We start from the raw sequence: 14,954 nt of genomic DNA on the forward strand, positions 1-14,954 counted from the left end.
GTCTGACCACTCGAAAGGAAAATGGAATTCCATAACTACGCGTTGCTTTGAATTGTCCGCGTGTTGTGCTCATCGTGCATGGAACGCCATGCAATTGGGAAAACTCTTTTATTGGAAATGAGGTCGTGCGATTCTGCGGTGTAGAATATTGTAGAATATCGTACGATAGAGCGGTGTATCGTAGGATAGCAGAGAAGAAAAATAAAAAAGCACATTGGATGTATCTAGGATGCACGTGGGATTAGCCTTTCTTACGCTACTGCCTTGACGCCTATATGCCGGAAAACTCTGCCGAGAAAACGCACGACAACTTTTATTTTTCTAGCGACCTAGAAATATTAAGTTTTCTATTATTTTCTTTTCTTATTTTCATACAACTTAAACTAGACGGAAATTAGAATAAAAGAAAAAAGATATCTATAAGGAAAATTTTAATTGACAGAAGATAGAAATAAGATTACTAAATTCAGGCGAAGTGCATATGAAAAAATCATTTTCATAATATCTTTGCCAGGAATTTTTACAAAGTGAGAGAACGAAAAAAAGAATATTAAAAACGCGAAGCGATCGGAAATATAAAAAGGGGAAAAAAAAGTAAGAATACTTTGTGGTGAATAGTAAAAGCAATAGATATTTAGAGATGAGGTGCAATATTTTGAGCTGAAAGATTGAAAAATTCTCTTCGTATTATTTATTTACCAAATGCAAATATGTATATTGATTTTATCTGTTACATAAACAAAGAGATGAACTAAAAACAATGATAAAAGGTTTCGGGAGTAAACCAAACTTAGGCACGTAAATATAAATAGCTTTGATAGAAGTCTTCGATAGAACAAAAATGCAGCTGTAATTTAGAAAAAGGTTATACAAGAGCAAGAATGCATGTGTAGTCAAGATGGTTCCTCAGAGGTGCTAAGAGGGAAAACAGTGGATTCTCAAGACGAAGTTTTCCAGCACTCGAGAATGGATAGAAACGATAATAATGTGGGTGTCGGAAATTCGGGAAATGCCCCGAATTCGTCGACGACACACGGTATTCTTCACAACACTTCCGGTGGAACCGATGCACAGGTGTGAATTAAAATTTTGCATAAATAAATGAAAGTATTCTGAAAATATCGTTGTCTTCATTAAAAAAAAAAAAAAATAAAAAATTTCGTAAACATTTCTTGTTATTATATTTATCATTATTTAAAATTCCATTTTAGAAATAATTTCAAATTCTTTCAAAAGCAGTATCATCGAAATTTTACAGAAAAATCTTTTGTGAAGTCGAATAGAAAATTATCGATGGTAAAATAATTTTTATAACAATAAACATTTGTAATTAGATATTATTAGATTTAAGTAAGCTACGTTAAATTCGAAATAATACATGATCCTGGATTAGGTTCAAGTTAAATATGTGTTAAGTAAAAGAAGAATCTTGTTAACGTGAACCGTAGATTTTCATCCAATTACTAACTCCGCTTGTTTTCTCGAATTCTTCTCATTTATTCCAGAGAAACTAGATTCATCGAAAATTTATAAGAAAAAGTGCTTCGTAGCATAATATTCAGGGAATTATTTAAAATTCATTATTCGTAATGGATGAAATAAAAGAAATCAGATGATAAGTTTAATTGAAAATCAAATTTTTCAGAACGGAGATAGAGGATGGGAGGTTCATCATGTTACTGTTACCAGAGTTCCCGGTTATGGATTCGGTATTGCTGTTTCTGGTGGCCGGGATAATCCCATTTCACTAATGGCGATCCTGCTATTGCGATTTCTGATGTCCTGAAGGCTGGGCAGCGAAGGAAAATTACAGTAAAGACATTTATGAAAATCATCTTACATATAAAATCAACTAGACATATTGTTAAAACAAATACTTTTTTTAATTTCTAGATTATCTAATTAATTATTATTTTTTTTAATCTGTTAAATACTAACACGTAAATTTACATAACAAAATTTATGTTTTTGTATTTCTCCAGAGTAAATGATCGCATCATATAGCTAATGGAATATCGTTGGAAGGTGCCGATTATGGGGCAGCAATCCGCGTTCTTAGGATTCTGGATCAACAGTTCTATTAGTTGTTAAGCGAAGAGCTTCGTCAAATACTTCAGGAAGTGTAGGAAACTCTACTCTTCAAAGTCATCGGTTAACTCTAACAAGAAATAACAAAAAGATGGTAAATCAAATATTTCTTATTTATATTTTCTAACTGCACGCATGAATAAAAATTTGTAATATTTTTAAATATTGAAAATTTTATTAAAATCGAACAAAAATAAATTCAATCGTTTTATCGAATTCAATCAATCGTGTCAATATCGAAATTTCATTAAAGTCTCTCCCTTCTTTAGATTTCGGAATTGTTCTCGGTTGTCGTCTCTATGTGAAAGAAGTAACTCGAGAAAACACTGGTGTAAAACCGGGAGATGTTTTAACACGAATTGGTAGTGTGGCTACTGATAATATGAGTTTAAAAGAAGCTAAGAAATTGATGGATCAATGTAAAGATAGATTATCGATCGTGGTAACTCGAGACAATTCTTGCTGTCACGTTCAACAGCAAGCAAAAAGTGAAACTGGAGAATACCTTTCTGGACGACGAGTTATAGTAGTCAGAACTTATATGTTCCACCCCAACAAGACAGCCGATAGAGGACAAGAGTAACCTTGTTCCTAGAGGTCGTGCCAGAGGGCCATTGATGGATGTATCTCTTAGTCAGTTAGATCTTCCTGCAACCCTACTGTAGATCCTCCAAGACCGCCACCTCCTAGACCAGAAGGTACGATTTCTATGAAAATGCGTGTGCATGCACGTGTGTGTTATATATTTTCCAAAAATGCAAGGTCATAATAGAAGACGTTATAAAGTCTTAACGAAATTGAAAAAAATCATACTAGTATTCTTTATTTTAAAATACTTCAATTTTCATTTATATTTAAATCGAAATATAATTTAAACATTAAAATATATTTTACATTATTCTTTAGATTATTATAGCACAAGAAGGCAATTGTACGATGAAGATTTATCTAGAAATAAAGTTCCAATGTACGTTATATCATCTAATTATTTTTACTATCAATAATTACACGAAGCTTATTAAGCAATTAATGTTAATTCATTTTTAGGCCTGATCCGCGATTTATTACTTTTCAAAAAGAAGGATCAGTGGGCGTTCGCCTAAGCGGGGGTAACGAAACTGGTGTTTTCGTAACAGCTGTTCAAGCGGGAAGCCAGCATCCCTCCAGGGTTTGCAACCCGGGATAATCTTGATTTCTCTTCAAAATAAACACAATTTATTGTACAGAGATATATTTAATTTTAAAATATGCAATGGAAAATTATAGATAAATGATATGGATATGAAAGGAGTAACAAGAGAAGAAGCGGTTCTTTTCTTGCTTAGTCTACAAGAACAAATTGATTTGATTGTCCAACATCGACGGCAGGAATACGATCAAGTAGTAGCATCTGGAAAGGGCGATTCTTTTCACATAAAGTAAATGTTACTTCAAATTTAAGTAAACTAATAATAATAATGTAAATTGCTACATATTTAATCATATACTATTACAGAACTCATTTCCATTACGAACAACCGCAAAAAGGTGAAATGAGCTTCCGCAGTGGGGACGTATTTCATGTTGTAGATACACTGCACAACGGTGTCGTCGGTTCGTGGCAAGTATTCCGTATTGGTAGGAATAATCAGGAAGTACAAAAAGGAATTATTCCAAATAAAGCTCGAGCTGAAGAACTAGCGACCGCGCAATTTAATGCAACAAAGAAGGAAATGAGTGCCAGTGAAAGCAGGGGTAGTTTCTTTAGGAGGAGGAGAAGTAGTCATAGACGTTCTAAATCTCTTGGCAGAGTAAGTTTCTTTTTATATCTTTAAATACATCATTTATTTGACTATCATAACAATACTTTTTTTTCTTCTTTTTTTTTATTTTGTGTTATTTATGATTTTTAGGACCATTGGGATGATGTAGTATTTTCTGACAGTGTTAGTAAATTTCCAGCCTATGAAAGAGTAATTTTAAGGCATCCAGGATTTGTGAGACCTGTAGTATTATTTGGTCCTGTTGCAGACCTGGCTAGAGAAAAATTATTGAAAGACTTTCCTGATAAATTCACGTCTCCGCGTAAGTAAGAAAACTCTAATCGTGTTAGCGTTAAGTTGAACAAAAATTTGTTAATTATTTATTTCTATATAGAAATGGAAAATCAATTAGATGATAATGTTGGAAAGAATACGAAGTCATCGGGCATTATCCGACTTAGTGCTATTAGAGAAGTAATGGATCGAGGAAAACATGCTTTATTAGATATAACTCCAAATGCAGTAGATCGATTGAATTACGCGCAGTTTTATCCAATAGTTATTTTTTTAAAAGCTGAAACGAAACAGATTATCAAGGAGATGCGAGCCGGAGTTCCTAAGCAAGTATCCATCAAATAAATATACGTTTGATATGTTTTCAGATATATAAATAGACAAGTTCGAATTTTAATTTCAGATCGGCGCATAAAAGTAGCAAAAAGCTACTGGAGCAATGTCAAAAACTAGATAAAATTTGGGGCCATATCTTCAGCGCGGTGATTACGTTAACCACGCCGGAAGCGTGGTATCGAAAACTACGAGAACTAATCGATCGGCAACAACAAGGATTACTTTGGATGAGTCAAACTAAGGTGAGGAAATTCAATAATTTATTGACATATTTTTATTGCTAAATCCAACAATAAAAAGCACGGCATGACCTTAAATAACTAATTAAAGTAATAAAAAATGAGTAAAGTAATTTTCTTTTAAATTACTTATTTTAATACGTCTTGTTTTTATATAAATAGATGGATAAAAATATTGGAAATGTTTAAACTTAAATATCGTACGAATGATGAAAATCCTATTGCTGGGAGTAAATGGAATTATGTTGATGAAATTATTTTATAATAATTTATTATAGCCGTCATGTGGTCGACAAATGACGTGGGAACCATGTCATTCGTCCGGTGACCCTCGTGATTTACCTCCTCCTCCTGTACCCCCGATTTTGAAAGAAACTATATATCACGACGTAAACGAAAATGACACATATCACACGGACAAGTTATTTTCATTACCTTCTTATCCGTCTCTAACTTCTGATGTTGTCCGTGAGCAATTTTTCGGCTATATTTAAATCCGCTTTTCCTAGTTAGGTGTCTTGATTATCACTTTCCAAAATATTATACATGTTACTTTCCTGAACACTTAAAACCATATAAATTTCGAATTTATTTAAAATTTTCAGATATGTAGAATCTCGATAACTGCAACCACAATAATAACAGAAAAAGAAGAAGTACAAATTATGTCCCATACATTAATTGCTTAGTATTTGTATATCTTCAATACGATTTTCATGTAGTTATGGAGGTTCCATTATAAAATGTTCAATTTATCAATTATAATTTTAAATAAAAAAAAACATATTGATGTATTTTTCATTTATTATTCTAACTTATAAATTGTTTATTATTATAATTATATTTGAAGATATTCGAGACACCTTTTATTTCATGTTCAGTTTAATTTGCATGGCTAACTTCATAGCTTTAACGCCAATCATCGTGAGTTGGAACCAGGTATTCTCATAGTATATTATTAAAAATTTCGCGAGTATTCCAAAGCTAGTCAAAATAATCAAGGAAGCATTTTGTAATTTTGTATCTTGTAAAGACGTAATTTCAAAATGTCTTTCCGCTATTGAATTAAATAGGGAAATCACGAGGAATAAACAACTATAATTCATGACTTCATTATATGATAATGATAATAAATGATATTAGTAATACAATTGTAACAAGTTTTCATTGTTGTCAGGATTCAATATAATATAATATATTCCATTAAAAAAAAAAAAAAAAGAAAAGAATAAATAACAGTAATAAAATAATTTTGTTCTTCTAGTAGAAAATTATTACAGATTTAAAATATTAACAGTATAAAAATATAAATACAAAACAAAACAAAATGTATAGTTTTAAAATAACTCAAAAATTCTTACTATAAATTCTGTATACATGCGCGCGCGTGACTAAAACTTCAAATTTTAAACTTATATCTACTAAAAATCCAATTTACAAGTGCAATAGAAAATGAATCAAAAATATACATTCTTTAAGTAATATAATCTTTGTTATCAAATAAATAATATATTAAATCCGTTTTATAGGAATTCTTTTCATCATTCATCCTACACCTTGCAAGACTAACAGAATGTTTGGTGGTATATTTTGTTTTGGGTGTCATGTGGGTTTTTCTAAGCTGAATTATTATCAAACATTTCATTATCCCCAAACAAACTAAAAAATTATTGAGATGTATAAAACATAGAAACATTTTGTTTCATTTTTGAACATATATTAATTTAGTTATAATCTACTCTGTAATCTTCAAAATACCTAAACTGTATTTCAGAATTAATCTTAACCAAATGACAAGTATTTGTTTTTTTTGTTCCGATTTTAACCCTTTCAGACATTATTATTATAATAAAACATATTTAGCGGCTTCGTTTACATATAAATACAAAACCTATAAATTTTTTAAGAAGTTATGCAATTTATATATGAAGAATGAAGTGCAATCGATATTTATCATAAATGTTTATTTGTTTTCTGCTATATTATAAATGAAAAGAAGTTCTGGAAGGGTTGAATAGAGCATAAATCTCTGTAACGTGTTGTCCTCTATGTCCTGCGATGATAGCCGGAAGAAGCACTCTCGGATGACTTCCTATTCCGATGACTTCTCGCCTCTCCTATGCTTCCTCTCCGGAGAGTGACTTGGAACTCAGTCCGGCACCAGCTTTACCGGGTGCTCTGGGTGCACCGTCTAGATTGAAAAGCAGTTCTGATCCAAGCATCGCGACACAAGATGACATCGCGGCACCACCACCATATTCGACCACTTATCAGGCAAGACAATAGATTTAATTCTATTATCAAGTAATAATTATCCTAGTAAAGTTAGTAGATATAAATTCCATGAACTAACAAAAAGGGAATAATTTTATATAATATATTTACAATATTTAACCGTTTCAATTCTACGGGGACTTTCTCATTTTCCAAGCGAAAATTGCCAAGCAGCGCGATAGTAAATTTCAATAATATTTGTATCCAAATGTTAGATTGAAATTAAAAATTCGTTTTTTATACCCTCCGTGTAATATTACTTCAATTTTGTCTTAATCGAATTAAATTTTTTAGCAATCCTTTGATCAGCCAAAAAGAAGATCGCAAGGAGGAATGGGAGATGGAAAATATGGATTCTCATTATCAGGACAAATTAGTAATCAATCGGGATCACCAGAATATTTAGGTGGTTCATTCGAACCACGATCTTCTCATCACAGCCCTCCTGATCTACCTCCACGAGTGGATCGCAATGCGAAACCAAGTAGTCAACAACAACGAAATACCATTGGGAGATCGGCCCAAGAACGATTGCTCAATAAAACAGACTCAGTATTGGATGTTGCAAATTATATAAATGCAACGCCGCATAAAGCTAATGCTACATCATCGCTTGAAAGAGCCCAACCAAAAGCGGTAAAGACTGCATAAAATTATACTAAGATATTGTTATTAATATAATTTATTAATTTATTATAAATATAGTTATATGATTATAAAAGATCATAATTGCCAGTTTACTATATATTTATAGGGCAGTTACGATAGCATGTCTTCTTATGATTCCTATAATAATACAAATGGAAATGCCAATTATGGAGCACCAGGTTTAAGTACATCAACTGGTCGACTGGGTCCTAATGTTCCAGACGACTTAAAGAGCAGTGGTGCGCCAACAAGACCACATGATCCCTACAGATTTACTAGATCGACAGCACAACCGATTCCAAATCACGATTCACAACCACGAACCGATTACGCTAAATATAGGTATGGATTTATTTATGGGAGAAGCGAAGATTTTCATAATATATAATTTGTTAGTTAAGAGAAACCTACATGCACAGAGAAAAAGTTACATATGAAAATGTTAAAATTTTTTAAATCTCTTTTTGTTATTTTATATCTCTATATTCTAGAATGCTGGTGCGAAAACCTCGACCATTAAGGAGAGCTTGTAGAATTTATATTTCTAGTCAAGATACACTAGTTTGAATATTTAATTTCATTGTATTTTTTTATTATTTTACATTTTATAAATGTCGTAGTTAGATGTGCATATGCGTATAACTCATATAGTTAGAGTTATATATAAAAAAAATTATACAATTTCTTTTTTAAGAATTTTATTTTTCAATTTGAGTATCGTAAACTCTTTTCTTTCACTATTACATTACTAAAGTCTATTATTAATTTATCTTAGATCAGATGCCTAGTTTCTATTTTATAGATAAAATATTTTTTATCCCAGAAATTCCGTTTTTATATATTTTATAATTTTTATTATCATTTAGCCAATGCCTATTAAACTCCTGTACGCTAGGATATTTTGCTTTGTATATTGTAGCCGCACAACTGATTACAAGTCGATAACATTACCGCAAAATAAACCTGGAGGATCGTACAAACCAATACCACCTCCAAAACCAAAAAACTATAGGCCACCGCAAGCAAACTTGTCCCAACCAGAAAATAATGGAAACGAAACAAATAATACTCATCAGCATTCAAAAAGTTATTCCATTGCTACTTCTCATGTAAGCAATTTTTTTCTATAAGAAGCTATTTTTAAATACAAAAATAAAACTAAAGCATTAAAATAAGAATTTTTCATTTTAGGTAGAAAATACCAACAATGTCCAACGAAATAGTGGACAATATTATTACAATATACCACCACCAAATCGTCATGATTCAAATCTCGGAAATTCCCACCATAATTTAAATCACCTTTCTACGTCTGCGCACAATCATAGTTTAAGTCATACGCATGCGCATTGTAGTCCGCCAATGTCAACCCACAGTCATAGTAATAGTGCCAGTCAATTTAGTCTCGGTCTTTCGCATAATAGAAACAATGTTAATCATAATGGATATGTGGTGAACAATGGTCACAATGCACCTGGACAAAGTTTTCCAACGAGTCCAGGGCATAATCGAGAACCGAGTGGACTAGATCTCGCTGGAAGCAGAGAACAAAGAGGAAGTGCTTTTGAACTTTATCGCAAACCTGTACATCATTACAACGCAAGGTAAAGTAAAAATATTTTTTATATTTAATGTATATTTTTTTATGTATTATAGCTTTGCAATTATTATTAATTTTGAGAAAAGTAAAAAGTTTCGAATTTACAACTTTAATTGGAAATTTTTTAATGTTAGATTTATAAACTCTTCAAATTATATTAATATTTAAGTACTATACAAATTTTCTATAAAGATTTGATAATAAAAGGTATTCTTATTATTACAGTTAATATGCGCAAGGATTTATATAGTTTTTTTAATGACAAAGAAAATGAGAATTATTAGACTTACTAACTTGATATAAACAACAGCAAACAAATATCTGAATATTGTAATAAAGATAATATGTGACAATGAATATAAATACTGAAACAGAAGACAAGTTCTAGGAAAAAAGAACTAGAAAATTGAACCTGTTTCATCTTTTTTCACTTTAATTTTGTATATACAATTTTAATAAAAAAACAACATAACAAAGTTTAGCAAGAAACAATTGTTAAATAAAATTTTTTAATAAAAATTGTACTAGTGAAACAAATTATGTTTCTCCTTTCATTTATATAAGAGAAGATTGTTTAGTTAGTTCATTATATAAAAAAATAAATCTCCTTAGGAATATTTTTGAAGAATAAGCCAAAATTTGTACAGGTGTAGATTTACTTTTGTACAATGTCAATATACATCAATAACATTAATATTTCTACTATATTTCCAGAAAACTTTTACTAAAATTGACAATGAATTTCCATTTGGGAAATTTCTCTAAAAGCTCCCCACAAAATTTCCTAAGAAATGGAAGAACAATTTAACTCTTAATTGCTATGATATTTTTGATACTTAATTAATGTCCTAATGAGATTTGATACAAATCTATAAGAACATTTCAAAATATTTATTTTAAAAGGAGGAAAAATACAAAAATACTATAGACTATATTTTTTACATTAGAAAAACTTGAAGAGAACTTTTAATCGCATAGATATGTTTATAGTAATTGTGTAATTAACTTTGATAACAAAACGTAGAATAATAATATATTCTAATTTAAAAAAAAAAAAGAAAAAAATGTAACAACTTACGTTTGTACGCATCATACGGTTTTTATTTTATTCTTAATCATACCAATTAAGAGTTACTTCGTATTATTTCATTCTTACAACTATAGTAGTAACCTCTGACAACTGAATTTACTGGAATCACAAATGAAGCTAAAATCTTAAAAAATATAAGCTCCGTTTATCATGATATACTACACCAGTGTTTCCCTCAATACAACATAAAAAAATTCTAACATTCGTTGATTGATTATAAGTAATAATTTCTTTGCGATAAATTGTTCAATGTTTACTAACGATGTAGTATATTATATATACTTAAATATGTAATATTTTATACTTGTATGTTTTAACATAAGTTTATTCAGTCCAAGTACATATAAATTAATAATACACTAAAAAATATGATACAAGTAAAGCTAGTTTAAAGAAAAATAATTTTGTCTTACTTTTACTTATTATAAAAAATAAACAAATTGGAAACACTGGTTTTTGAAGAAGTAATTTATATAGTAGATACATAAGATCGAAGAAATAAAATCTATGATTTATGATTAGTTCGTCAGCGATGAAAATAAGCGAACCTGATCGCAAATCATGGATTTCAATCTCATTCAATAATAATACTAGGTCAAAATCAACGTTATTATTTATAAACGTTAATCTAGTCCCTGCATAACTCAACAGAACCTTGATTATCCGTAGAGACAATTATAAAAATATATAAAAATAAATTAATATTACTAACTTCTTCTATCTTTATTAAAGCCAAATTATACCTGGTTCTTATAAAATAATGAGACATATATCAAACTTAAAGTCAAGTTACAATTAAGATATTACATAATTTACGTTATTTTGATTGAATTTAAGTTTCATTTTATTTATAATTGTCAAATTTATTTTGCATGATTTATTGCACTACAAAGTCTTTAAAAAAAATTAGGAGGAGTTACATGCGTAAAAAAAAAAAAGATTATAACAATACATACGTGTAAAAAAAAGAATATACTTCTCTAATACGATAATTTATCAAGTAAATCTAGAATACATTCTATACGTAACCGATAACCAAGGTTCCAAAATAGTTAAGAAAAAGAACAACTCACTTTCTCAGCAACTAGCGAACCATATCAAGCGAAAATACATCTATAATGCGCCAGTTATTGTCAGTTTAAATCCCAGAGTATTTACGACGGCACAGGAGTGTAGAAGGCAATGTTCACTTAAGACCCAACAACCATTCTGCAACCCCGAGGTAGTAAACGGTTTGTGCAATCCCGAAAAGGGGTGCAATCACGATCATTCTACATGCTCCACCTTTGAAGAATGCAGTTGGACCTTCATTCTTCAATGTTTTACTACAAAATAATACATTTCTCTTATAACATTGTTTTTATTAAATATGTAATAAAAACTATATAGAATAACAGCAATAATGCTTTCGTAATAATATTTCAAAAGTTATTTAAATTTTCTTACTCGCCATATTTATGTATAATTTTTGCGAAATTTTCTAAAATATCTTAATTTTTTATTTTCTTAATTATTCGATTTTATAAATATATTAATATAATTTACAAATTTTATTTACTTCACTTATATACTTACGTTATACAGTCAAATATACCATCATATGTTGGTTCACCGGGTGCTTTTTTGATTACTTGTAATCTAGTTTTAACTACATCAAATGGATTAACCGACAACGCAGATATAGAACCAGCGGCACAACCGGCCAAAAATGAGCACCAAAAGACAGCTAGCCAATTAAATAAAAAATTCTCATTGAATTTGTAATAAATTTTCAAAGTAAGTTGTAAGATATGTTAGAAACTTACACGAGCCATCCTCCCTTTTTGGCCCAATGTCGTTCAATCTAGCGAATAGCGGAAAATAAAGTACAGAAAATGTTACATCTCTAAGGGCTGTCGCACCAGTGCCTTGATAAAGTCCGAAAATTCCCTTTTTTTGCAGTAAATCTTTCGTTAATGATAAGGCTGAGACTTTTGGCACTGTTTTCCCCGCTGTAATAGAAAAATTTATTTTTATTTTTACACTATTAATAATTCTTATCAGAAAAATAAACATTGATGTTTTACTATTAGTAGTATTGCTCAAATTTTTAAATTACGGACCTTTATAATTAGGAGTTCAGACGCTTACAAATATTTATATTTAAAAATGTCTTATACTGCAAATATGCTAAGAATTTTTTTATGTAATAAGTTCAAAAAATTTGTATTTTTTAAAAGATTTGTATCATTAAAATTAAATGATACGAGCATCGCTGACACGCAAGGAAAAACTTCAATATGAAGAAAAATCACACTTCAATAAGTAAGGCATAAATCTTAAAAACTGATTTATAAAAGATAATATTGGATTTCTCACCGTTGATGATATCAAAGGTAAATGTACATATTTAATAATCACATTAGAATAGATAATAATAATTTTTGCGTTAAAAAAACAAGGTTCGTAAAAAATGTTTTATAACAAATCACAAAATATTAAATTACTTTTTTAAAAACTATATTTTAACAACATATCAAATGTTCAAAAAATGTTCATATTGGAAAATGCATTAACAATTAAAAAAATCTACTCTAATTTTAAAGCAAACGTAATTCTCTCAAATCCTTTACCGATCTATATTTGATACGCTGCCATCCATCTTCAATTAAATCTTCCTGTCCCTAAATTTTATTGGGTATCGCGGATATCATATAGCTGTAAACAATATGAATCGAAAGAAATAAAATTGATTGATCCAAATCTTAAATGTAATTTATTAGAAACCCCATTGATTGTATTAAATAAATTAAATATAAAATACTATATATATTCACGGAATAACTTACAAATCAAAACTTAGTTCAAATATTTTGAACTTAGAATTAATAGTTATTGTTATCTGTTCCCTTAATACGTAATAATTATTTTAGCTTAACTATTTGCTAAAAACAAATAGTTTATAAAATTTGTGTACCTTCTTTTGCTGCTGCTGCAACACGCCCGGCATCTTGCATTTGAATTTTAAGCAGTTCCATGGGGGTTGTAATGATAATTTGACAAGCTCCAGCTAGACCACCCGCGAGCATTTCCCGTTCTAATGGCAGTTTCTGGCTGTGCAAGAAATTAATAAATTTTTCATTTCTGTTGGTATTGAAATGTATAATAATATCGTATTAATACGAAACCAATATCGAGAGTGTTACAATTTTAACTTTAATACTTTATCAACTTCATTATCTATATAATTATCAATTCTATTATGAGTATCTACATATTCATTTTAGAATTAGCACCGTTATTAGTCTCATATTAGATTATGAATATCAATGTCGAATATTATCAGTATTAACCCTTTGCGGTCGTATTAAATTTATACATAGGCGTCATGTTGGTCGGAATTAATTATCTTTGACCAAACTTTAGAGACCGTTTTTATTTATATTAGATTTCGTTATCTACAATTAGTTAGAAGTACAGTATTAATTCGTGAAAAGGTTTCTTAGAAGTTTATGTTCTTTGGATGGAAGTGTGAACTGATATAAAAGTTAATACAATACAAGATTAGTATGGTTCTCTGCTTTGATGGCTGAGAGTAGACATATGATCGCAAAGGGTTAATGTTACAGTTTGTGAAACCAATACATCTTTGCATATTTAATGAAGTTGAAGAAACAAACATACCCCGGCCCGGTAGATAAGTAATGTCGAAAAGTATCATTGGCAGTGAGTTTGATTGCTTTTTCTGGCGTGATTAAAAGGATGTTCACGCCAGACCCTTTATACATGCCAAAGTAGCCTTCAGCTTTGTAAGTCTTCACAAAACAATCGAACCTGAAAGAACATGTCGTTATTTCGTTTCTTAGTTCATTTGAGACGTATTAAACATTTGAATTACTTACATAGATTTGTACATTCGTTCTCCGCTAGGGCCGATAACTTGATTCTGTAATCGTGTTTTAACCAAGTCCAGTGGGAATACCACAGAGACACCGATGATACCTGCGATTCCGCCATTTATAATTTTTGGAAGAAGTCTAAAATTTATTTACGTAAGAATTACAATTTATTTACTTTTTAATAAGTGTTAATAATTATCACATTAGTAATAACTTTTGTTTCTTACATTTTAAGATAGAAGTTCTATTATGTACACTTTTCTTAATTAGAACTTTTTGTATCAAATGGACTTACTTAAATTGATCCGAAGCTTTTTTCACACCGTCCTTTTCCATTGAAAATAGAATTTATAACTTCCTCCCTGTTACAAAAATATATTTAGTTAAAAAATACGAGTGTACACATACGCACGCACACATTAATAATAATACAATAATATTTATCATTATATACGTTATTATATATAATTATCTGACTGAATAATTACATTTTATGAATCATATTTATTATTGCATTATATGAATGAAAATAGCGAATTCCGTTTTTAAATTTGTAGAAAATTGATGTCATCTCTTAGTTATTTCATTATCGATTCCATTTTCATTTTCATTTCGGATATATTATTTGTAGCTAAATATTTTGGAAAATATTTCTTTCAAAATATTAAATAATTTAAAATATTAATTATTTAAAATATTACTTTTCCTTTCTGTCATGATATTCTTTATCGAAAATATATATAAAATGATTCTATTAAAAAATTC

The 14,954-nt window shown here is 29.7% G+C and overlaps 2 protein-coding genes across 2 annotated transcripts; one reads left to right on the plus strand and one right to left on the minus strand.

The window, feature by feature from the left end:
• Nucleotides 1–858: 858 nt before the first annotated feature.
• LOC143221631 (tight junction protein ZO-3-like) lies at nucleotides 859–9,229 on the plus strand (the record flags this gene model as incomplete). The annotated part of the gene is given in 24 exon segments (XM_076447024.1): nucleotides 859–1,074; nucleotides 1,646–1,736; nucleotides 1,739–1,793; nucleotides 1,795–1,812; nucleotides 1,983–1,999; nucleotides 2,002–2,055; nucleotides 2,058–2,182; nucleotides 2,342–2,600; nucleotides 2,603–2,635; nucleotides 2,638–2,739; nucleotides 2,742–2,786; nucleotides 2,995–3,055; nucleotides 3,136–3,236; nucleotides 3,239–3,506; nucleotides 3,584–3,878; nucleotides 3,981–4,152; nucleotides 4,225–4,450; nucleotides 4,528–4,702; nucleotides 6,765–6,792; nucleotides 6,795–6,973; nucleotides 7,268–7,609; nucleotides 7,728–7,963; nucleotides 8,541–8,730; nucleotides 8,813–9,229. Coding segments are annotated over 24 exon segments (3,705 nt in total), but the record flags the coding sequence as incomplete, so codon positions are not given.
• A 2,268-nt stretch (nucleotides 9,230–11,497) lies between these two features.
• Nucleotides 11,498–14,525, minus strand: LOC143221632 (mitochondrial glutamate carrier 1-like). The gene is made up of 7 exons (XM_076447025.1): nucleotides 14,485–14,525; nucleotides 14,193–14,327; nucleotides 13,975–14,124; nucleotides 13,268–13,404; nucleotides 12,117–12,302; nucleotides 11,887–12,037; nucleotides 11,498–11,636 (listed from the first exon to the last, which is right to left on the minus strand). Exons 1-7 carry the CDS (start codon nucleotides 14,523–14,525, stop codon nucleotides 11,498–11,500), a joined length of 939 nt encoding a protein of 312 aa, XP_076303140.1.
• Between the last annotated feature and the right edge of the window lie 429 nt (nucleotides 14,526–14,954).

This window comes from Lasioglossum baleicum, unplaced genomic scaffold (genome assembly GCF_051020765.1).
Source record: "Lasioglossum baleicum unplaced genomic scaffold, iyLasBale1 scaffold2842, whole genome shotgun sequence".
In the NCBI taxonomy this organism is placed as follows: domain Eukaryota; kingdom Metazoa; phylum Arthropoda; class Insecta; order Hymenoptera; family Halictidae; genus Lasioglossum; species Lasioglossum baleicum.

Coding starts and splice junctions, on each gene's coding strand:
- LOC143221632 (XM_076447025.1), bottom strand. CDS start 14,525: ATGGAAAAGGACGGTGTGAAAAAAGCTTCGGATCAATTTAA. Junction 13,405..13,974: donor TACTTATCTACCGGGCCGGG/GTATGTTTGTTT, acceptor TTTCTTGCACAG/CCAGAAACTGCCATTAGAAC. Junction 12,303..13,267: donor TGCAGCAGCAGCAAAAGAAG/GTACACAAATTT, acceptor TTTCTATTACAG/CGGGGAAAACAGTGCCAAAA.